The sequence below is a fragment of the Mugil cephalus genome, chromosome 7, assembly GCF_022458985.1.
Source record: "Mugil cephalus isolate CIBA_MC_2020 chromosome 7, CIBA_Mcephalus_1.1, whole genome shotgun sequence".
Classification (NCBI taxonomy): Eukaryota; Metazoa; Chordata; class Actinopteri; order Mugiliformes; family Mugilidae; genus Mugil; species Mugil cephalus.
The window spans coordinates 1,083,920-1,107,218 of NC_061776.1; the positions used below are offsets into that span (position 1 = coordinate 1,083,920).

The following is a 23,299-nucleotide window of genomic DNA, read 5'->3' on the forward strand; positions in this document are numbered from 1 at the left end:
CCACGAACACCGCGGTCCTTCATCTGCAAGTGAGTCAAAGTGACGGGCTTCAGGTCACCATGGCGACGCAGGATCACCACCATCAGAGACTAGGACTCTTACGCTGCTGGACATGGACCCTCTCCTCCATTTGGTTCCTGTCAGAACCAGAGGCCGAGGCAGCGTCACACCCGAGTGAGTTCTAGACTTTATTGCCAAGTATTGTACATATTGTACATTAGTGCAGCAGCTGCTGCCAGTGGCCTCTTTCCTTCCTCCCTCCCTCCCTCCCTCCCTCCCTTCCTTCCTCCCTCCCTCCCTTCCTTCCTTCCTTCCTTCCTTCCTTCCCTCCCTCCCTCCCGGATCTTATTTTATAAGTTATAGGTGTAATATCTCCTCTGTCCTCTGGGGAGAGCCACGCGACGGCTGAACAAGAAGAGAACCAACGAAGAAGAAGTGCTAAGCCCAGTTAGCCAGTTAGCTTCCTCCGTCATGGCGGAACTGAACCGACAGCTCCAGGAGTATCTGGCCCAGTCCAAAGGCACCAAGACCATCTCCCAGTCCGGCTCCAGCACCACGCTGGACCTGGGCGACCCGGAGCCGGTATCCGGGAGCTGGTTCGGCCGCTGGTCCAGTCCGTGGTCCGGGTCTGGCCAAAGCTCCAGCGGAAGCAGCGGCTTTTCCTGGCCGTGGTCGGCCGAGCCGGACCCCTGCCTGCCGGGCATGAGCCGGGGCCAGCGGCTGGTGGTCTTCGGGGTCTGCGCCTCCTTCTCCGCGCTGTGCTTCGGCCTCTCCGCGCTCTACGCCCCGCTGCTGCTGCTCTACGCCCGCAAGTTCGCCCTGCTGTGGTCGCTCGGTTCCCTGTTCGCCATAGCGGCCGTGGGGGTCCTGCGGGGCCCCAGCAGACTGGCCGCCAGCCTGCCCACCTCCCCCGGAGCGGCCTTGTACCTGTGCGCCCTCGGAGGGACTCTGTATGCGGCTCTGAGCCTCCACAGCACCGCGCTGACCGCGCTGGGTGCCGCCCTGCAGGTCGCCGTCATCCTCGGCTCCGTGGTGTCGCTGCTGCCCGGAGGCAGCGCCGGGATCCGGTTCATGGGGGGGGTGGCGGCTTCCGCCATCAAAAGGACCGTCACCGGGAAAACCATGCCGATCTGACCCGGACCGAGAGACTCACACTGGGCAGAGCTCATAGACTGAGGCGGTCCCGGTCCAGGGGCCGGTCCAGGGGCCGGTCGGTCTCCGGGGCCCCTCCAGACCAGATTCGAGTCCATTCCTGAGGCTGGGGGCTAATTATCATATTGATAACTTACTGTCCAGCTTCAATAAAGTTTAATGAGTGTTGTTGTTGTTAATAAAGTTTGAATGACTGTGACTGGTTGTCATGACGACAGATTGAAGTGTGAATCTTTATTGTCCACCTCAGTGAAAACACAAACATAGAAATCTGTTACAAAAGGACAAGGAGCTGTGGACCAATCAGACGCTGAGTCTCTACAGTATTATACACAAACGACCAATCCCAGGCCTCCAGGACTACCGGCCCCGGCCGCCCCCCCTCGGGACCCCTCTGGGAGGGGGGCCTCCTCTCCGGGGGCCCGGGCCCGGTCCTCCTCCAGGAGCCCAGCCGCCTCGTCCTCCTCGGCCAGGGGGCCCGTAGACGTCGTCCCTCAGGGGTCGACCTGCAGAGACACGGAGACACGGAGACAGTTCAAGCTCTGGGACCGGGACCAGATTCAAGCTCTGAGACCGGGACAGGTCAACGTCTCACCTCCATCAGCCCCGGGGGACTCTCGGTCCCGGGGGTCTCCGGTTCCAGGTCCGTCCTGCCAGGGCCGCTTACGGGGGGGCAGGGACGCCATGTCCATCCCCTGCAGAGACGAGGAGCGCTCCCGGCCGGCCGGAGACGACCCATCATGCATCTGTCCGTCCCGGTAACCCTCGTGACCTGAGACACAAACAGGACGGTCAGAGTCCGGTCCTCTGGTCCCGGGACTAAATATTCCGTCCGTCTCTGAGCGGGACGCTGATTTGTTTCCCTCTGCTGGAGGACGTGTGTGTCTGTGTTGTGTTGCTGTCTTAGACATCAGTTTGTCCTGAGATCTGAACCGGTTCCTCCAGACTGGTTGTTCCAGATCAGTAGATTATAACTTATAACTACATGAGGAATCACTTCAGGACTCTACAGTTCCAATGATTCACTCACATTTGCCCCAGAAATCATATGTGAGGCATCAGCGCTAACCACTGAGCCACTGTGCCGCCCACACACTTCATGTCTGAAGGTTCTCGCTCATCCAGGGCACGAGAATCCAAACAGCGTTGGATAAGTTCAGCTGGACTCAATGAGGATTCAATCCAACGCCTTTTAGATTCCCATAGACTTTACTTAGTAAAAACTACATCATACGCATGAGTTCGTTAAGTTTTCTATGAAACGCTCTTTGAGGCTGAATCCACAGATACAGGAAGAGACGATCGCTGCCACCACAGAAGAAGAACACCAGCAGTTATTCATACAGGCGGAGGACTCGGACTCGGGCTGGGTGATACTGGGTGATACTGGGTGATACGGGGTGATACTGGGTGATACTGGATGATACGGGGTGATACTGGGTGATACTGGATGATACGGGGTGATACGGGGTGATACTGGGTGATACTGGATGATACTGGGTGATACTGGTATCAATCCGATACCAAGTAAATACAGGCTTAGTATCGCCGATACCAATACTTTTTCTTGAAATGTCATGATCATTGAAAAACCTTTTGTTTTTAACTAATTTTCCCTTTAGTCAGTTGATTATGATCAGAATCATATGATCAATATATCAAATAATGAGGCAAATAAACCCTATTTTCTTAACTAATTAGAATATAAAACAATTTAACAGGATAAAATTTAAATAAATCATACAAAGGGAACAATGTAAGAAAAATATAAAAATAACTAAAAAGCAAGAATGTGATGATAAATAGAGGGAAACGTTGGCTCATTATGAGTCCGTATCCTGTATCGTTGTTTTCTCTCTGACTATGAGAATGAGACGATTCCAGGATCAAACTCCATCCACATCCACCTTTTACTGCTCATCACGCTAGTATCTATTCCATACCGATACCGTCCTTGGTATCGCTAGTATCGGCCCTAATGACGACCAGGTCACATGATCTGTGTCTGACGTTAAACCTGGACAGAGTCGTGTGTGAATCATATTAACGTAAAGCTGTGACACATTTAAAGGGAACGTCTTACTCAGGGGACACATGTCCCTGCAGCACTGAGCTGTAAATCTGGTTTTCATGTCTCCTCAGACACATTTCAATGAATTCACACGCTGTCACGTGACATTTCTCAGAAGTGATAAAACTTGTCACATTAGTGACATGAACTGTAAATAAAAGAGGCCGGTCTATGAATGGATGAGGCGAACTATCAGCCAATCAGAAAATAGTATCTGGTGTTGCCAGGTGAAATGATGCGACTGTGTGCACACATCAAAGAGCTGTCGTAGCCTAGCTTAGCAGCCTGAGCTAACCCCGTAGCACAGAGTTTCAACATCTCAGTTAAAGAGATTATTAGTTAAATCTGCCATGTGAGTGGACACGTCTGCTGTGTGAGGAGCTAACGGATGCAGCTAATTATTAGATCTATGGGGCAGATTTTATTACATTAATAAATGAATACATTATCCTCAACACACATCATCTGAGGCGGCTTTCAGGAGCCCCGAGGCTAATGCTAGCGGGGCTAATGCTAGCGGGGCTAATGCTAGCGAGGCTAAGCCTAGAGGATCCTACCGGCCCCCCCCCTAAGCATCCAGACCATGAGGGGCAGGACTTCTCCTACGTCTAATTTACTCACACTTACGGAAATAATCATCTGTAAACATGTAAATAGTTAAGTCTGCTGTTCCTGTACCTCCTCCTCTGGGGGGTCCTCCTCCTCTGGGGGGTCTCCCTCGCCCCCCTCCATCCCAGCCTCGGCTCATCTCCTCTGGGCCGTCAAACACCTCCTCCTGGCCCCCGAACTCCTCAGGGTAGGATCGGCCTCCGGGCCGGCCGGGTCCGCCCCTAAACCTGGACCAGAGGCACAGACCTGGGTCACACCTGGGCCTAGGACTGGTTCTGTTACTGGTTCTGGACCAGGTTCTATAGGGGTATGTGTGAGCCAACGTCTCCATGGTTACGGCCGGTGGGGGGTCAGAAGTGACAGCTGGACATTAGCAGCATTAGCTTCAGTCATAGCCTTAAATAGCAGCTAAGCTGTTTTATTGTGGTATTATTTTATTAAAGGTGAAGAGTGTGATTGACTGAAGCAACAAATTCAAAAAGCAGATATTCAGATAAATAAAGATAAAGCAGTCAGATATTTTTAAGATATCTGCCAGTAAACCTGGCTAAGCTAACACAGAAACCTGGTGCTGTGGTTCATTTAGTGTCAGCTGGTAGTAATTTATGCCGTCAGATACATTTGTGATGTTGTTGTTGTGTCGAAGTTACAGTCGACTGCAACTATTTCAGTTCAACAATAAATAACAAAACAATAAAATGAATATTTGTCCTCGTCGTCCTTCTAACGCTACAGTATTTTGCGGCTAACGTTACTTCAGTAAAGCTCTTAGCGTTAGCATCTTATATTTAGCTACATTTGTCAGAAGTGAAATGACCTGAAACTGAAGCTGATGCACTTTTCACATGGATCCTTTCTGAGTCTAACTGTCCTTAATCTGATCTGATAATCCACGTTCCTGCTCTCTCTGTATCTATGTTTTTACCCCTCAGGGGGCGTGGCCTCAGGGGGCGTGGCCTCAGGGGGCGTGGCCTAAACACATACCCTCTGTTACTGGTTCTGTTACTGGTTCTAGATCAGGTTCTGGCCCTGGTTGCGGTTCTCACCTGTCATCCCTCCGTCCTCTGAACTCCCCTCCTCCGAATCTTTCTTCAGGGCCCCAGTTTCCTCCCCCTCCTCCTCCTCCTCCTCGGTGGCCCCCGCCCCGGTGACTCCCCCCCCCGCCCTGGTATCCTGGTCCTGGTCTCCAGCCCTCCTCTCTGCTGTGGAAGTCCTGGCCTCCGTCAAAGTCCTGGGGTCCTCGCCGCCCCTGCTGGCTGTCCCCCCAGTAAGGGCCGGAGCCCTGATCCGGGCCTCCGGGGCCCTGCCGGTCCGGGGGGCCCATATGGTGGTTGGAGGGTGGCCCTCGGGGGTCTGGGTGAGAAGGATCAGACCCGGGTCCCGTTACACAGTGAATGAGTGAATATAAATGAGGCCCCTGACATGGTCCCTGAGGACCCCCGTTCTTACCTTTGCTGTTGGGCCCCTGCTGCCCCATCCCATGCATCATGGGCCCCGAGTTCTGACCCTGCAGAGACCAGACCACAGTTAGTACGCGACCAGGTCCGAATGGTGCCCTGGGTTCTAGACCTGATCCTGATTCCAGGCTCAGAACAGACTAATGAGGAGCAGCTCCTCCTTCCTTTAACCTTTCACCTCTGATCAGCTGATGAATCAGAGTCTGGTCTCTTCATCCAGTTCTTTCTGGCTGATGAAGCTCTACTTTAGAACGTAGAACCTTTTGAACATCCAACAAATCAAACTGAACATTCCTGGAAGTCTAACGTATTCACAGCAGGAGAAGTTCCATAGTTCAAGGGTTTGATCCGACCTTTCAAACAACTGGGTTCGGTTTGTGTTGACACCAAGTGGATCAACACTGAAAACAAACCCACGTGTCCCGGAGCCGCTGGATCACTGAGTTTATGAACTGTTCATAAGCTCCTCCTCCTCCTCTAACTGGTTCATAAGCTCCTCCTCCTTTAACTGGTTCATAAGCTCCTCCTCCTCTAACTGGTTTGTAAGCTCCTCCTCCTTTAACTGGTTTCTAAGCTCCTCCTCCTCCTCTAACTGGTTTCTAAGCTCCTCCTCCTCCTCTAACTGGTTTCTAAGCTCCTCCTCCTCTAACAGGTTTCTAAGCTCCTCCTCCTCTAACTGGTTTCTAAGCTCCTCCTCCTCCTCTAACTGGTTTCTAAGCTCCTCCTCCTCTAACAGGTTTCTAAGCTCCTCCTCCTCTAACTGGTTTCTAAGCTCCTCCTCCTCTAACTGGTTTCTAAGCTCCTCTTCCTCCTCTAACTGGTTTCTAAGCTCCTCCTCCTCCTTTAACAGGTTTCTAAGCTCCTCCTCCTCCTCTAACTGGTTTCTAAGCTCCTCCTCCTCCTCCAACTGGTTTGTTAGCTCCTCCTCCTCCTCTAACTGGTTTCTAAGCTCCTCCTCCTCTAACAGGTTTCTAAGCTCCTCCTCCTCTAACTGGTTTCTAAGCTCCTCCTCCTCTAACTGGTTTCTAAGCTCCTCCTCCTCCTCTAACTGGTTTCTAAGCTCCTCCTCCTCTAACAGGTTTCTAAGCTCCTCCTCCTCTAACTGGTTTCTAAGCTCCTCCTCCTCCTTTAACTGGTTTGTAAGCTCCTCCTCCTCCTTTAACTGGTTTGTAAGCTCCTCCTCCTCCTCTAACTGGTTTCTAAGCTCCTCCTCCTCTAACTGGTTTCTAAGCTCCTCCTCCTCTAACTGGTTTCTAAGCTGCTCCACAGTAGCGGCGCCACCCTGTGTTTAACAGTGGACCTTCAGTGAAATGACCAGGACTATGTTCACTGGTCCACGTCCTCTGCTCTGAGTCTGGACTCTGACTCCTCCCCAGGAACTTACCTGGTGCTGCATGTACGGGGGCCCTTGCATGTTTCCTGGGGGTCCCTGCATGTTTCCATGGGGTCCTTGAATATTTCCTGGGGGGCCGTGCATCCCTCCTGGGGGCCCCTGCATGTTGCCCATCCCATAGTTGTTGGGCATGTTGCCATGTGTCCTGGGTGGGGGCCCCATCATCCCACCCTGCATAGGCCCCTGGGGCCCCATCATGTTCCCTTGAGAGGGCATCATGCCCCCCTGAGGTGGGGGCCCCTGAGGATCCCTTGGACCCATTCCTCGAGGAGGAGGGCCCATCATCCCACCCGGGGGCCCCTGCATCCCTCTGGGTCCCATATTGTGTGGCCCCTGGGAGCCCATGTTCCTTGGAGGGCCAGGATGTCTCTGCATACCTTGGGGTCCTTGCATGTCTGGGGGTCCCATCATGCCCTGAGGGGGACCCTGGGGCCCAGAAGGTGGCCCCATCTGTCCAGGGGCCATGAAAGGGGGCTGCATGCCTCCAGGGCCCATCGGGGGGCCCATGGTGTTGGGCATCTGCTGAGGTGGCATGTTTGGGGGAAAGCCCTGTTGGCCAGGAGGCATGGGGCCCCCAGGACCCCCAGGACCCCCAGGACCGGAGAATGGGGGCATGGAGCCCTGTCCCTGTGCGGGGCCCATGTTCCCATCTGAGTTCATCTGGTTCATCCGGTCCATCTTCATCTGCTGCTCCAACAAACACACAAACAGACGAATCAACACACAAACAGGTCAAACATGGATCTTTGTCTGCATCTAGTGGTTGAAAGGTGCTACTACAGATAATAAACACTGCAGCCATGTAGCACTGAAAGTTAGCTTAGCATTACTATGTAGCATGTAGCCTTGGTGGCTGTTAGCTTAGCATTGCTACGTAGCATGTAGCCTTGGTGGCTGCTAACTTAGCATTGCTACGTAGCATGTAGCCTTGGTGGCTGTTAGCTTAGGATTGCTACGTAGCATGTAGCCTTGGTGGCTGTTAGCTTAGCAATTGTGTGAACGTTGCCTCCTGTAGTGAATCAGTAGCATTTTGGAGCCAGATTCACGTTAAGAGGTAAAAACCCAACGTGGAGGAACTTTGGGTTCTTTGGTTTGATCCTAATGGAGAGTGGACCTGGTTCTATTGGTTCTGTGGTTCTATTGGTTCTACTGTTCCTAGAACCCGTGAGGCGGTACCTCCAGCAGGAGGGGGTTGGTGTACTGCAAACTCGCCATCTCCTGCTCGATCTCTGCCTGACTCTTCTTCTTCACGTCCACCTTCTGCTCCACCTTCCGGTCCTTGGACAGGTCTCCAGAGGGGGGCATCATGGGTACTTTGTTCTCGGCCCAGGCCTGCAGAATAAAGCGTGGACGTGAGATCTCGGCCCCGCGGCAGAGCGCCACCAGCAGACAGATCGGTGTGGAGCCTTACCTGCTGGAACTGGGCTGGGATGGGCTTAGCGTAGGGAACTTTCTTCTGAGGAACCTTCTTGGCGTCTTTCCCCATGACCTCGTCCATGCCCCAGTCCAGTCCGGGGATGGACATCTCCACCTCTGGAACCGACTCTTTACCTGGAGACAACAGTCACACCTGAGTCTCACCTGGACTGAGTCTCACCTGGACCGAGGTGGTCGGGGGGAGGACTGGAGGACACTTACTGCTCTGCTCCTGCTCCATGGCGGCTTTCAGCTGCTCGGGGATCCCCATCCCAGGGATGGCTGCCAGACTGTTGGGCTCGATGTCGTCTGGAACACAGAGCCAGGGACACACTGAGAGACGCACTGAGAGACGCACTGAGAGACACACTGAGAGACGCACTGAGAGATGCACTGAGAGACACACTGAGAGACGCACTGAGAGACACACTGAGAGACGCACTGAGAGACGCACTGAGAGACACACTGAGACACACACTGAGACACACACTGAGACACACACTGAGAGACGCACTAAGAGACGCACTGAGAGACACACTGAGAGACGCACTGAGAGACGCACTGAGAGACGCACTGAGAGACGCACTGAGAGACACACTGAGACACACACTGAGACACACACTGAGACACACACTGAGAGACGCACTAAGAGACACACTGAGAGACGCACTGAGAGACGCACTGAGAGACGCACTGAGAGACGCACTGAGAGACACACTGAGAGACGCACTGAGAGACGCACTGAGAGACACACTGAGACTGAGACAGGCTGGTGAAGTCTGTCCTGTGAGACTCACCGTACTCCACGCCGTCCTCTGACATCCCAGGAAGCAGGTTCAGGTTGTAGCGGTCTCTCATCTTGTCTCCGGGACGATTCCTCGTCCAGAATTTACTGAGACACAAAAACACACACTTTATACACAACAACACACCTTCTACACGCACATTGTGTCGTGTGTAGTGTGTAATGTGTAGTGTGTGTAGTGTGTAGTGTGTGTAGTGTGTACCTGGTGTGGTCGTTGGAGCCGGAGCACAGGATGTGACCCAGCGGGTGCCAGGCTAAACTCCAGATCATCCCCTCATGAGCCATCTCCATCCCACCCACCTCCTTCTCCACCCTGACACCAAGTACAAGGTAAACAAGAGCAGCTCGTTAAAGATGGCCGCCTCCAGGGCAGCTCGTTAAAGATGGCCGCCTCCAGAGGCAGCTCGTTAAAGATGGCCGCCTCCAGGGCAGCTCGTTAAAGATGGCCGCCTCCAGGGCAGCTCGTTAAAGATGGCCGCCTCCAGGGCAGCTCGTTAAAGATGGCCGCCTCCAGGGCAGCTCGTTAAAGATGGCCGCCTCCAGGGCAGCTTGTTAAAGATGGCCGCCTCCAGGGCAGCTCGTTAAAGATGGCCGCCTCCAGAGGCAGCTCGTTAAAGATGGCCGCCTCCAGGGGAAGCTCGTTAACACAACCAGTTTTACATGACGTAGCATCAAGACTGTTCTCACTGAGTCTCTGATTCTACTTCAGTAGAAACTTCAGCCTATAGATCAGTTTCTAACTAGTTTCTAGACCAAGTAAAACTAGACTGGTTCTAAAGAACTGAGTCTTTTTCCTGAATGTTGTCGTCATGTTTGGGACATTCAGACATTATTACTGGTTGGACACCTGATAGTTGTGGACATGGTCCTAAATAGTTTTAATGGAAATAGTTGTAAATAAGTAAATGTGTTGATCAGCTTTAGAAACGTCCAGGTTAGATTTACATTCTAAGTTCTACATGTTGGTGGTTTTCTACCTTTGATGGTTCTAGTCTGGTTCCATCCCCTGGACTCCAGAGGGTTCATGTTTTAGAACACGTTAATGTTCCTGAGTTAAATCCAGATGAATGAATCACATGACAATAAACCAGGACCTGGTCTCTGTAGAGGGTTAAATCTAGACATGATCCTACCCAGTGTTCCAGAAGAGCAGGGACCCGTCAGAACCTCCACTGGCGAACAGGCCCTCATGGACAGGATGCCACGCCACAGCTGGACACACAACACAGATCAGGTCAGACCAGGGGACCAGTGGACCAGTGGACCAGTGGACCAGGGGACCAGGGGACTCCTTACCTGTGGCCTCCTTCTTGTGTCCTCTGAAGACCTGCAGCTCCTCCTTCAGGTTCCTGATGTCGAACAGTTTGCAGAGATGGTCCCTGGACGCCGTCAGCAGCCAGTTCCCGTTCAGGTTCCACTTCACCTCCATCACCGTGTTCTTGTGGGCGTGGCTGAGGAGACAGGGGGCACTTAGAACCCTGGAAACTCTGGACCCGGACCCGGACCCAGACCCTCCCCTGAACCTGGACGTGGACTCACAGCGTGGCCAGACTCTGTCCCGTCTTGGGGTCCCAGAACTTGATGGGCTGCTGGCTGTCCTTGCTCCCTGACACCACCAGGCCTTTGGTGGGATGCCAGTCCACACACTTGACGTCTGCACCGTGTCCTGAGAACACATGGGGGGCAGGTTAGAGAGACCCAGACCACACCAGACCAGACCAGACCAGACCCCAGAGACCCAGTACTGAGCAGGTGGCCCTATGTTTCCTCACATTTACTGTTTATGTGTCTTCCAGGGTCTCGCTCTGACCCCCCTAACCTACCAAGACCTGAACCAGCTCCACAATCTGAAGGTTTTACCCCCTCAGCCCAGACCAGTAGGGACCACACGGGACCACAAGGACCAGCAGGGACCAGTTCTCTAGTGTGTAGTTGTGTGTTGTGTGCTGGTTCCCCCTGGGCTGGTCCTAACAAACATCTGTTGATGCTGTTCCACATGAGATCTGGTCTGAATGTGGCCCCTGGACCTGGTCTAGTGTTGTAGAGGTCTGGAATGATGGGTCTGATGAGTCTGACAGATACAGGTGTGGATGGAGGTCTACATGGGTCCGTACCTCGGAGGATCCGCTCCTCGTGGCAGCGCAGGAAGTCCCAGATCCGGACGGTCCCGTCATCAGAGCAGGTGGCGAATTTATTATCTGTGGGAGAGAAGCTGGACACGACAGGAGGACCGGTTAATACTGGACCTGGACTACCGGACCTGGACTAGACCACAGGGCCCCAGTCTGTACTACTGGACCTGGACTAGACTACAGGGCCCCAGTCTGTACTACTGGACCTGGACTACCGGAGTCCTGTATCTTAGTGGATCATTAAAGTCACTAATTGATTCTCTATGGATCAAACAACATGTGATAAAATAAACAGCTCCGCCTGCTGGACGCTGCCTGTAACAACACCTCTGATCAGCTGATCTGCTACATCACGGATCAGTGTCTGCTCGGTGAAGGAGTGGAGGTCCAGGAACCTTTAATGGGGTCACTGAACAGAACCAGAACCTCAGAGTTCCTGGCTAGTTCCTGGCTGCTGTCCATAAAAACCTTGAATGGCTGTCGCTACAAACCAAAGACTAAGTCCTTGGTGAGGACAGATTCAGGTCCTTCATGTTACGTCCATATGAAACCAACACATCCAGAGTAAAGAGTCCGTGTCTCTAACGGACCAGAACCTCAGGAGGGATCAGAACTCACGAGTCCAGATCTCCAGCTCAGAGTTCTGCTACTGGTTTGAGTTCAGACTACAATCTGGATCTGGATCTAAGAGGTCTATGGACTCAGGTCAGACAGTCGAGCCCAGAGCTCAGACCAAACCGGATGAGGCAGCATTTAGCTCCTATGCTACAACAACAGTGTGAAATCAGCTGAGTGGTTTTAAATCTGGGCTAAAAACCTTTAATTCACGTTAGCATGTTGATCTGTACTTTGAGACTCTCATTTCAGGCCTTTAGCTGCTTTCCCTCCGTGTCCCTGTATGGTAAACGCCTTTAGGATCTATGCTAAGCTAGGCTAACACATTCAGGGTTTATGCTAAACTAGGCCAACACGTTGAGGCTATATGCCCAGCTAGGCTAACACATTCAGGCTCCATGCTAAGCTGGACTAACATGCTCAAGCTCTATGCTAAGTTAGGCTAATACTTTGTCTGTCTGTGCTAAGCTAGGCTAACACCTTAAGGATCTATGATAAGCTGGGCTACCATGTTCGGGCTCTATGCTAAGCTAGGCCAACGCGCTCTGGGTTTATGCTAAGCTAGGCTAACGCGCTCTGGCTCTATGCCAAGTTGGGCTAATATCTTCATCTGTCTGTGCTAAGCTATGCTAATGCGTTCAGGCTCTATGCTAAGCTGGGCTAACACATTCAGGCTCTAAGCTAAGTTAGCCGTACACGTTCAACCGCTAAATCAGGATAACACCTTTGTCTGTCTGTTCGAAGCTAGGCTAACACCTTAGGATCTATGCTAACACATCCAGGCTCTATGCTGAGCTAGGGTAACACCTCTTGGCTCTATGCTAAGCTAGGGTGATACCTCCTGACTCTGTGCTAAGATAGATTAACATCTTCACCTGGATCCAGTCTTTGTGCTAAGCTTGGCTAACAGTTTAAGTGTCTTTGTGCTAAGCTAGCCCAAGAATTTAACTTGAATCCAGTTTTTGTGCTAAGCTAGACTTACAGTTTAAGTGTCTTTGTGCTAAGCTAAGGTAGGCCAACCTTTGTGCTAACCAGGGTGACTGTGTGAGAGCTGGCTGAGGCTCATGGGTCATGTAGTTTCTCCTTCAGACTAAAATGTTTGGGACTCACTGAGGTAACAGGAAGTGGCCAAAATAATAGGAACACCAGAACCAGCAAACTCGGTCGACCTGGGGTAGGGTGGAGTCTGATGACCAGCTGCATTCTGGGTAATGTAGGATCCAGTGTACTCAGTGTTCTGGGTGCACATGTGGAATTCAAACTTTATTTAAACGGCTGGAGCTTACGTCTAGGACGGTCTTTATTGATTTTATTGATCCCTGACCCTTTATTCAACAGGCACAGCATCAACAACAGATCAGTTACATCTGTCATGGACCAACACGTGTCTGGGGGTGGCGACCCCATGAGGCTGGCGGCTGAACTACAGAGAGTGGAGATTATTGGGTATAAACCTGGCTTCTCTAATGGCCTCCTTGTGAGCCTGGAACATCTTGACGTTGTTCATGTTGGACTGCCAGTACTTCACGTAGCCGCCGTGGTCCGCCGTCAGCATCCACATGTCGTTGTGGGACCAGGTCATGGCCCGGACCGGGCTGTCGTGGGCCTGTGGGGGGGAGGGGGTGGGGGGAGAGGGGGGAGAAGGGGAGGAGAGGGGGGGGCATGAAGGTCAAATATGGACTCAAAGCATTTCTTCTTATTTCTGGCTTCTTACTCAGCTCTTAGTAGAAAACATGGATATCTCCACCTCCCCAACCCTAAAGCCCCCATTCCCCGGCCTGACCTTTGACCCCTGACTTTTTTCATTCGATGTTTGTGCTTGAAGGCTCCGAGTCTGTTCCCCTCATCTCATCCTGTGATGCTCGACTCTACTGTCTCAGGCTCAAACTGCACAATCTGTTCATTCTATACACTTGAGAAGTGGGTTTTGTCATTGGGGGGGGGGGGTGATGGGTCCTGAACCCAGACCAGCTGAACCCGCGTGGTCTAACGTAGTAACTGTGTGTGGTGAGTTTACCTGAAGAATGGTCTCAAAGTTGAAGGTGAGTCCGTTCCACAGCGTGAACTCTCCACTGGACGCCCCGGTGACCAGACGGCGTCCCTCAGGAGTCCACTGGAGACACGAGACACAGAGACACAGACACCAGGTCACCCACCGATCTACCCGAGTCCAGAAACCTCACCATGGTAACCGTGGTAACCAGACTCACCCTGATGACAAACACGGGACACTTGACTTTGTTGGTGGAGGTGCGGACGAACTTGGTGGTGACGGCATTCATTGGGTTGTTCAACATGCCGACGGGAGGAACCAGCTGTAAACAGGGTCAGAGGTCAGACTGAGACACATTCACTCTACTGCCCCCCAGTGGTGGAGCAGAGACTCACATCGTTATAACAGCCTGCGTCTGGTTGGATGGCTCTGAAGTCTCGATGGTCGCGCTGCCACAGGCGGTTCTGCAGAGAAAACACAACACTCATCATCATCGCAGCAGACCAGAGTGGTTCTGGTTCTGGCTTCCTTCCAGAGGTTCTGTGGGGCGGGGGTGAGTGGTGGCGCTGGGCCCCTACCTCCAGGTATCTGATGACAGACGGGTTGTAGTCGATGGTCTTGCGGTTCACGGCCTTCCTCATGCGCTTCCCGTCGAAGGTGAGCTGCTGCATGGCCTGCTGCTGGGCGAAGTCCGGCCTCTTGTAGAAGACCTGCCGCGGCGCCTGGTGCTGGAAGCGCGGCATGTGGAAGAACCGCTGTGGCGAGCCGATGTCCGTCGCCATGGTGACCAGCTCAGCCTGCACAGCCAGAGACAATCAGCTCCAACACGGCACCAGCACAGACCCGGACTCTTAGACTTCAGGGCTTAAAGGCAGCGTGTTTAATCATGGACACACTAACAATAATCACAACACAATTAGACTGAAACATTTTCAATTTAATGCAACAAGCTTCTAACAGCAAAGAGGATGGACCAGGACCAGGACCAGGACCAGACCCAGACCCAGACCCGGACCCGGACCAGGCCCCGGACCCAGATCAAGACCAGGCCCCGGACCAGGCCCCGGACCAGGCCCCGGACCAGGCCCCGGACCAGGACCAGGACCAGGACCAGGACCAGGACCAGGACCAGGACCAGGACCAGTGAGTTTGGGGAAATGTTAAAATACTTTCAGGTGCATTAAACAGAAATTACAGCAGCTATAAATGAGCAAACTGACACTTTTCCCTGACTCCAGACAGTCGAGCACATTTACAAACAGGAATGAGGCCACAGGCTCGGTGCAAATACTTCTTCATCATTACGTTTGTCATGTCGGCCCAACACCCTTCAGGAATCCCTGGACTTAGATATGAAGGAGTTCAATGTGGATCAGCTCCTCGGCTCCTCTAGTGTTTGCTGTAGTGATGGGATGGATTGTCTGTGATGGAGAATAGTTTATCCAGTGTCCTCCTGTTCCTCACTGAGACAAATGTCTTCTGGATCAGTTTGTTGATCCTACTGATTTCTTTTCACTGGTTCTACTCCCCAACAAACCACAGCAAAGTCCAGACGGGTAGAAAGACTCTAGTTACTGTCTTCACACATTCAAAGACCTGAGCTTCCTCAGGAACTAGTCTACTCGGGGCCTTCTGGTGAAACGTTCCCACCTCAGTGTTCAGGCATCAGAAACCACCACTTCAGCTGCTTCCTCAGTTCCTGATTGTGTGTCAGGTTGACGGAGGCTGTGATTGGTCGTCTCGGTAGCAGTTTGTCTCCTCCATGTTCTGACCGATAGTTGTGGGTCCATAAAGACTGGGGCAGGTTAACTGTCCTCAGGGTTGGAGACAGAGACATGTGGACGACTCCTGTTCAGTCTCCATTGTTGAAAGTAAAACAGGAAGTAGAAACAAAATGAACCTGAGTGGTAAAAAGACGCAGCGCCCCCCAGTGGTGGGTGGAGCTGTTACAGAGTGAACCAGACTGACCTGGTTCCAGTAAAGATGACTCAGACCAGATGGACATATTGCTACAGCTTCTGTTTGTCTTTATGAGGCTGTAATTTATATTTATTCTCATCTATGACATGTTGTATGGACTGATAGTTGTTTTTACTGTGACGATGTGAAACACTACAACTTTTAAAGGACTAATAAAGTATTGTGATCTTGATGTTTTCTTCTCTGGAGCCAAAGAGGTGCTAAATGTATTTGGCTAAAATGTAAAATGTACACTGGACAATGACAATGAAAACCTCTTCTTCTGCAACCAGGTCCCACTCCCTCAGCTACAGTTTACCTTCACCTGCTGGAGATGCTAAAGGAGATGCTAATCAGAGGCTGATGCGTGTGTTCATGCTCCACAACCGCTGTGCTGGCGTGTGACCCCGACACAAAAACATCCAAGAAGCCGACCGCAGAAGAAACAGAAGATAAATACTAGAAGAGCCGTCTGAGGGATAGCGCCATCTTACCTGCACCAGAAGTAGCACGAACATTACGCAGGAGATTAAAAACTGTACTATTATCCGCTGTGAATGCACCTGTGTCCTGCAGCTACAGCAGCGTGTGATGTGTGTGGATCAGGTGGGGAACGAGTGATTAACATGGCAGAAAGCAGCCTGAGCCTTTAGCTAAAACAAAGGTGGGACCACTTCGGTTATTTGGAGACATTTTAAAATTGTCGGACATGGAGCAGAAGGAGACTGTTTGTAAAGTTTGTTGCACCGTCGTGCTGCACCCCAAAGCAACACCACAAATTAATTTAACCACTTAAAAAAATTCCGCCATGAAGTGGTTTATGACAAAGTATTGAAGGAGCAAAAGACCCAAATAACGCAGGCGTTGACTTCAGTTCACAGTCTGTCCACATCCCACCGGCTCCCGGCCACAGCCAGAGACAACGGAGCCTGTGACATCTATGCTAGAAAAAGTTATACTTAAAGTGGAGTTTTGGAGGTTCAATGAATACTTTTTCTTTTGAAACCGATGAATAATCGTGTTTATTAATCACCCCCTAGTGTGGAGGAGGAGAACAGTTGTTCGATTTCTCCGCTGCATGTAAACTGGGACACGGACTGTAGTCAGGAAGTCAAATATCCAGCATAGTTCAATTAAGCTCTGCATGTAAACGCACTGAATCAATCAATCACCAACTACATCTGAAACCCACTGAATGGAGTTACTCGTTTAATATTATCTAAGAAAGCAGCCGATGGAAAAAGACTGGAGGATGGAGCTTGTTTCTGTTCTGTACTACATCAAAATATAGGAACATGTCAGTTCATCAGACTGAATTAACATCTCTCCCAGTTATTAGGCACTAACTCCTGAGCACATGTGTCCACTAGTGTATCTAATGAAGTGGCCAGTGATACCAACAGTAATTAGATTATAATAATAATTGATTATTTTGGTGCAGGAGCTGTTCATCAGAGCAGGAAGTGAATTAAAGTCCAGACTGTTCTCCTCCAAGTCTACTAGTAAACAACCTGTCGGCAACAAAACAGAACCTGTACCTTCACAATACAGCACATTGGGACACCTGAGAACACGATATAGTGCGAGAGACCACGTTAGGACATATAAGAACCCCTGAGAACTCATTACAACATCCGAGAACACCTGCCTGGAGCTGGAGACCTGTCCGCAACACGAGGCTGCTATCCCCGTCCCCCCCGCAGCAGCTACCGGAGCCCGGGGCTACCTGCTGGGAGCCCACCAGACTCCCGACTACTGCTTTAAATGTCCATCTGTCCTATCCACCTGGCCTCTCTTCTCCAAACCGCTCTGTTTAAATTTGAACGTCTATAGCCTCTGATGCTAATGCTAACGCAGCTAACCGTTAGCAGCTCTCGGTGATTAGCCGCTGTGACTCTGAGCTCGGTGAACGTGGATGTAAACCAGCCAGGAGGGGGTGTGTGAGGGGGTATGTTGGGGAGATGTGAAGGGGTACGTTTGGGGGTTTGTGTGGGGTCCAGGTCTGATAAACCGAGTTAATTAAATGGCGGCCCGGCGCAGGTCGTCACAACAACAAGGCGCCGCGGCTTCGAACACTCACCGACAATCTCCGCAGCAGAGTTCGCTATGTAGCGGTCATGAACGGGCTAGATTCTCCTGGAAAGCTTCCCTCTGAAAAAGCATGGACGTCTCAAACTTTATTCAGCTGAGATTAAAGCAGCTTTATCCCTTTAGCCTCCACCAGACTCCATCTTGACGCCTGTTCTTCTCAGCTCTGCTGAAAGGCATGCCGGGAAATTTTCATAACCGCCGGGAGTGCGCGGTGTAGTCGCGCTAAGGATTGTGGGTAATTTATTTTTTCTGGTTTAAAACGATAATTTTTTTCTGTCTTTCTTTCTTTAATTGAAGTGTAAAACATTTTATTAATAATTATATATAAGTGTACGGTTTATTGATATTTATTTATTGAAGGTTAGAGTTGTATATTTTTATTTATTAAAAGTTGAAGTTGTAAAAAACGTTTTATTTTCATATCTATTAATTTATTGAAAAATAAAACTCTTTACTTATTTATAGAAGTTTAAAACGCTTTTTATTTATTTATTTATTTATTTAAAACCCGCCTGTCTAACGAAGCCAGCTGACGTCACGGTCCCTCTGGCCAATCAGAGCAGAGATCGAGTGTCGCTCTAACGGATCTTCTGGGTTTTTCTTTTTTCCAACGGCCGCTGGTAAATTCCGGTAAGTTCAGGGAAATCTGCCTTTAAAGTCAAACACCCGACGCAGACGCTCCTGGTGACGAACCGCGACTAAAAGCGGAGCCGTTCACGCGTTCACTCACTCGCGTTTAACGTTTAACGATTTTAACGGCTCCGATTGCATGCTAATGCTAATTAGCTCAACTATCAGTTAGATTTTAATTCAAAACGTGAAGTTTTAAAGTCATTAGAGTCAAGTGGTTTTACTGTTCACTTCATGACTTTAGAAGAATCGCGTAATAACATGTAACAGGCTCAGTCTGAACTAGACTTTAATGTTTGACCTTTGACCCTACAGTCAAATGTTTCCTGTTCTAGTGCAGAAAATGTCCTGAAGCTCTAGAACCAGAACCAGCACTAGGACAATAAAACCTGAACTAGTGCAGGTTCAGTTAAATCACTGGCCCAGGATGCTTTAACCAGCAGACTGCAACCACTTCTCCCACAATAAAATAAATACAAATAATTATTAACATCAAGCAAAATACGAATATTATATAAAGAACATGTCAACGACTCAAAATAACAAAAAGATAACATAAGTTTCCCATTTTTCCCTTCTTGGACTTTACGTCATATATTGCTGATGTTTCTGGGGGCTGGGATGAAATCAACATGCATTATGGGAGGTGTAGTTTGCTTGTGAATTACTCTACATGCATTGACAATCATGTGAAAGGGAAAATGAAACAAGTTTATTTTTGGAAATTTCCACCATTTTCTGACTAGCCTCCTAGGAAGTCTCATTCTGAAGTCTGTCCAACGTCTGTCCAACGTCTGTCCAGCAGCAGAGATGTCCAGCAGGAGTCGTAGGTCCTGGTGAGTGATGATGATGATGATGATGAAGGTGGTGGTGATGGTGATGATGATGATGTGAATTGGATGATATGGTATGATGATAGATGGTGTGATGATGATGTGATGGATGATGATGGATGAATGGTGAGTGATGATGATGATGATGATGATGATGATGATGATGATGATGATGATGATGGTGATGATGGTGATGATGATGATGATGATGATAATGATGATGGTGATGATGGTGATTATGATGAAGGTGGTGATGATGGTGATGAAGGTGGTGATGATGGTGATGATGATGATGGTGATGGTGATGATGATGATGATGATGATGGTGATGAAGGTGGTGATGATGGTGATGATGATGATGATGATGATGATAATAATCGTGATGACGAAGGTCTTGTCTCAGTTCCAAGACTGGCTCCAGTTTCCTGAGGCATCAGGGTTTGGATGAGCGTTGCTCCAGAGGAACTCCTCAGAAGACGGGATGGACCAGGGACGAGGTAACTCTGAGACACTTTATTAAACCAGAGCATGAGAGACCCCCTCTAAACCAGAAGGGACCAGGACCAGGTCATATAGAGGGACCCCTCTTATCTAGACCTGATCAGTATCAGGCTTCAGTCAAACCTGTAGTAGGGACGTCCCTATGGGGGACTGACTCTAGGACATTTAACATGAGGATGATGGTGATGATGAAGATGTTCCTCCTCAGGATGAGAAGCTGGTCAGGCTGGTGAAGGAGGTCGGATCTAATAGCTGGTCTTCACTCTCTCTTCGTTTCAAAGTGAGTGGCAGTGCATCTGTTACCGTGACAACAGAGACAGCAGAGACAGCAGAGACATGCAGTGACATGCAGTAATATGCAGTGACATGCAGTAATATGCAGTGTGTGTGTGTCAGGGTCAGAGGTCAGCAGTGGAGTGTCAGCGGCGCTGGCAGCAGATCAAGAACCCAGAGCTGGTCAAAGGTCCCTGGACCCAGGAGGAGGACCAGAGGGTACAGACGTCCTCCTTCACATGGTCACATGGTTACGTGGTCACGTGGTCAAACGGACGCTGTGTGGTTTCCCCGTGCAGGTGACGGAGCTGGTCCAGAAGTATGGCATGAAGCGCTGGTCGCTCATCGCCAAACAGCTGCACACACGCAACGGGAAGCAGTGCAGAGAACGCTGGCACAACCACCTGAACCCCACGGTGAGGAAGAGCAGCTGGACCCTGGAGGAGGACCACGTCATCTACCAGGCCCACCGCCTCCTGGGGAACCGCTGGGCTGACATCTCCAGGCTGCTGCCGGGCAGGTCAGGGTCTGGGTCAAGAGTCTGGGTCTGGGTCTGGGTCTGGGGTCTGGGGTCAGGGTCTGGGGTCAGGAGTCAGGAGTCAGGGTCTGGGTCTGGGGTCTGGGTCTGGGTCTGGGTCTGGGTCTGGGTCTGGGGTCTGGGTCTGGGTCAGGGTCTGGGTCTGGGTCTGGGTCTGGGGTCTGGGGTCAGGGTCTGGGGTCAGGAGTCAGGAGTCAGGGTCTGGGTCTGGGGTCTGGGTCTGGGTCTGGGTCTGGGTCAGGGTCTGGGTCTGGGTCAGGAGTCTGGGTCAGGGTCTGAGTCTGGGTCTGGGGTCAGGGTCTGAGTCTGGGTCTGGGTCTGGGGTCTGGGTCTGGGTCAGGGTCTGGGTCTGGGGTCAGGAGTCAGGGTCTGGATCTGGGTCTGGGGTCTGGGGTCTGGGTCTGGGTCTGGGTCTGGGGTCTGGGTCAGGGTCTGGGTCTGGGTCTGGGTCTGGGGTGTGGGTCTGGGTCAGGGTCTGGGTCTGGGGTCTGGGGTCAGGGGTCAGGGTCTGGGTCTGGGTCTTAACGTCCAGCTCTGTGTTTGTTCTCAGGACCGACAACTCCATCAAGAACCACTGGAACTCCACCCTGAAGAGGAAGGTGGAGAAGGAGGGCTACCTGCAGGTGCTACACCTCCACACCTCCCCTAACTCCTCCAGCTCCTCCACCTGCTCCAGACCAGCATCCAGCGCAGCAAGCATCCCCCCCAAGGTGAGCCCCCCCTCTCCCGCCTCATCTTGCCTCTGTGCCAGTCACCCTGACCTGTCCTCCTGTCCTCCTGTCCTCCAGCCGTCAGACAGTCTGTCCAGCATCAAGGACGAGTCCAGCTGCACCTCCAGTGACCAGAGCCTCAGTGACCACGCCCACCTTTGCCCCACCTGTGTCCCCGCCTCCTCCACCTCGTTGGGCTACGACTCCTCTCTGAGCACGTGCAAGATGACGGAGGTGGGAACAAACCCTGAGCTCCTTCTATCAGGTTCAGTATAGACAGATGCCCCTTTTCCACCAGGGCCTGGTTCTTTGTTTTTCCACCACCTAAGCACCAGCCAAACCGGTTCCAAAATGGTTCCAAACCGGTTCCAAAATGGTTCTAAACAGCGGGGCTAAAACGGGGGCCAGAGCAAGGTGGTGTAAGCACAGTCACAACAACAGGTTCAGTTAAGAATCAAAGTCTCTTCCATAATCACGTGTCCTCGCTCCAGCCATGAAGACCACGGCTGACCCGCCATGTTCTGGTGTCTGGGTCGTGATGTTGGCCGGTAGAGACCAGAGCAGCTCTGCACGTCACCATCAGCTCCTCTATGTGGGTTATTGTGCTCCTGTTTTAATCTGACATGACTCCTCTTGGTCTATGGAAGAACAGACTGGTTCTTTGGAGGGTCCAGGTTAGAACCAGTTAAGAACTGAACTGGAACCAGGTTCTTCTTGGTGGACCTGTCCCCTGACTCCTGTCCCATGTCTCCTGAGTCCTGGGGGGAGGGTCCTCGGTTCCTGTAACATTTGGGACCAGCTAGACCTGATAGTATTAATCCTGTGTCAGGTTTCAGGGATGAAGGAGCAGCTGATGAGCAGCGATGACGGTGTCTCCTTCATGGACTCCCCATCCTTCAGGGTGGGGGCTGGGACCTTCTCTCCTTCTGAGGTGAAGACCTGAACCTGTTGTCATCAGGGACAGCCATCCTCATGTCTCATCAGTGTCTCTGTGTCCAGCTCCTCAGTCTGTGTTCTGCTGATGACCTGAAGTTCCAGCATCCAGCGCTCACCTCCACCCCCATCTGCTCCATGAAACACCCCCCCATCGACCCGGGCCACCGGGACCGGGACCGGGAGTCCTGTCTGCACTGCAGCCTCAGCTCCCAGTACGTTCACCTGAAAGACCAGACCAGACCAGTCCTAGAAGACTACCACCAGACCAGACCAGTCCCAGAAGACTACCACCAGACCAGACCAGTCCTAGAAGACTACCACCAGACCAGACCAGTCCCAGAAGACTACCTCCAGACCAGACCAGTCCTAGAAGACTACCACCAGACCAGACCAGTCCCAGAAGACTACCTCCAGACCAGACCAGTCCTAGAAGACTACCTCCAGACCAGTCCTAGAAGACTACCTCCAGACCAGACCAGTCCTAGAAGACTACCTCCAGACCAGACCAGTCCTAGAAGACTACCACCAGACCAGACCAGTCCCAGAAGACTACCTCCAGACCAGACCAGTCCTAGAAGACTACCTCCAGACCAGACCAGTCCCAGAAGACTACCTCCAGACCAGACCAGTCCTAGAAGACTACCACCAGACCAGACCAGTCCCAGAAGACTACCTCCAGACCAGACCAGTCCTAGAAGACTACCTCCAGACCAGTCCTAGAAGACTACCTCCAGACCAGACCAGTCCTAGAAGACTACCACCAGACCAGACCAGTCCCAGAAGACTACCTCCAGACCAGACCAGTCCTAGAAGACTACCTCCAGACCAGACCAGTCCTAGAAGACTACCACCAGACCAGACCAGTCCCAGAAGACTACCTCCAGACCAGTCCTAGAAGACTACCTCCAGACCAGACCAGTCCTAGAAGACTACCTCCAGACCAGTCCTAGAAGACTACCTCCAGACCAGACCAGTCCTAGAAGACTACCTCCAGACCAGTCCTAGAAGACTACCTCCAGACCAGACCAGTCCTAGAAGACTACCTCCAGACCAGTCCTAGAAGACTACCTCCAGACCAGACCAGTCCTAGAAGACTACCACCAGACCAGACCAGTCCTAGGAGACTACCTCCAGACCAGACCAGTCCTAGAAGACTATGACCAGACCAGTCCTAGAAGACTACCT

General features: G+C 51.4%; 3 protein-coding genes across 4 annotated transcripts in view; 2 read left to right on the forward strand and 1 right to left on the reverse strand.

Annotated features, from left to right (window-relative positions):
• Positions 1–349: 349 nt before the first annotated feature.
• sft2d3 (SFT2 domain containing 3) lies at positions 350–1,369 on the forward strand. The gene has a single exon (XM_047589182.1). It carries the CDS (start codon positions 472–474, stop codon positions 1,132–1,134), a length of 663 nt encoding a protein of 220 aa, XP_047445138.1. The 5' UTR covers positions 350–471; the 3' UTR covers positions 1,135–1,369.
• A 2-nt stretch (positions 1,370–1,371) lies between these two features.
• On the reverse strand, positions 1,372–17,878 carry wdr33 (WD repeat domain 33). 2 transcript variants are annotated; one of them, XM_047589181.1, is made up of 21 exons: positions 17,683–17,878; positions 14,222–14,440; positions 14,039–14,107; positions 13,861–13,965; positions 13,668–13,763; positions 13,105–13,256; positions 11,018–11,115; positions 10,443–10,569; positions 10,200–10,354; positions 10,037–10,115; positions 9,106–9,216; positions 8,896–8,990; positions 8,321–8,407; positions 8,094–8,233; positions 7,895–8,014; positions 6,674–7,369; positions 5,282–5,339; positions 4,879–5,185; positions 3,902–4,059; positions 1,748–1,924; positions 1,372–1,658 (listed from the first exon to the last, which is right to left on the reverse strand). In XM_047589181.1, exons 2-21 carry the CDS (start codon positions 14,423–14,425, stop codon positions 1,513–1,515), a joined length of 3,180 nt encoding a protein of 1,059 aa, XP_047445137.1. In that variant the 5' UTR covers positions 14,426–14,440; positions 17,683–17,878; the 3' UTR covers positions 1,372–1,512. The 2 variants fall into 2 exon arrangements, with proteins under 2 accessions (XP_047445137.1, XP_047445136.1); XM_047589180.1 differs by having other exon boundaries at positions 7,859–8,014.
• A 358-nt stretch (positions 17,879–18,236) lies between these two features.
• Positions 18,237–23,299, forward strand: part of LOC125010376 (myb-related protein B-like) — a 6,923-nt gene continuing 1,860 nt past the window's right edge. The window contains exons 1-10 of the mRNA XM_047588958.1: positions 18,237–18,323; positions 19,070–19,159; positions 19,560–19,653; positions 19,866–19,937; positions 20,054–20,149; positions 20,230–20,450; positions 21,019–21,178; positions 21,257–21,412; positions 22,008–22,109; positions 22,178–22,326. Of these exons, the coding sequence (XP_047444914.1) occupies positions 19,134–19,159; positions 19,560–19,653; positions 19,866–19,937; positions 20,054–20,149; positions 20,230–20,450; positions 21,019–21,178; positions 21,257–21,412; positions 22,008–22,109; positions 22,178–22,326 (1,076 nt within the window). The 5' untranslated portion in view covers positions 18,237–18,323; positions 19,070–19,133. The remainder of the gene's footprint in view (positions 18,324–19,069; positions 19,160–19,559; positions 19,654–19,865; positions 19,938–20,053; positions 20,150–20,229; positions 20,451–21,018; positions 21,179–21,256; positions 21,413–22,007; positions 22,110–22,177; positions 22,327–23,299) is intronic.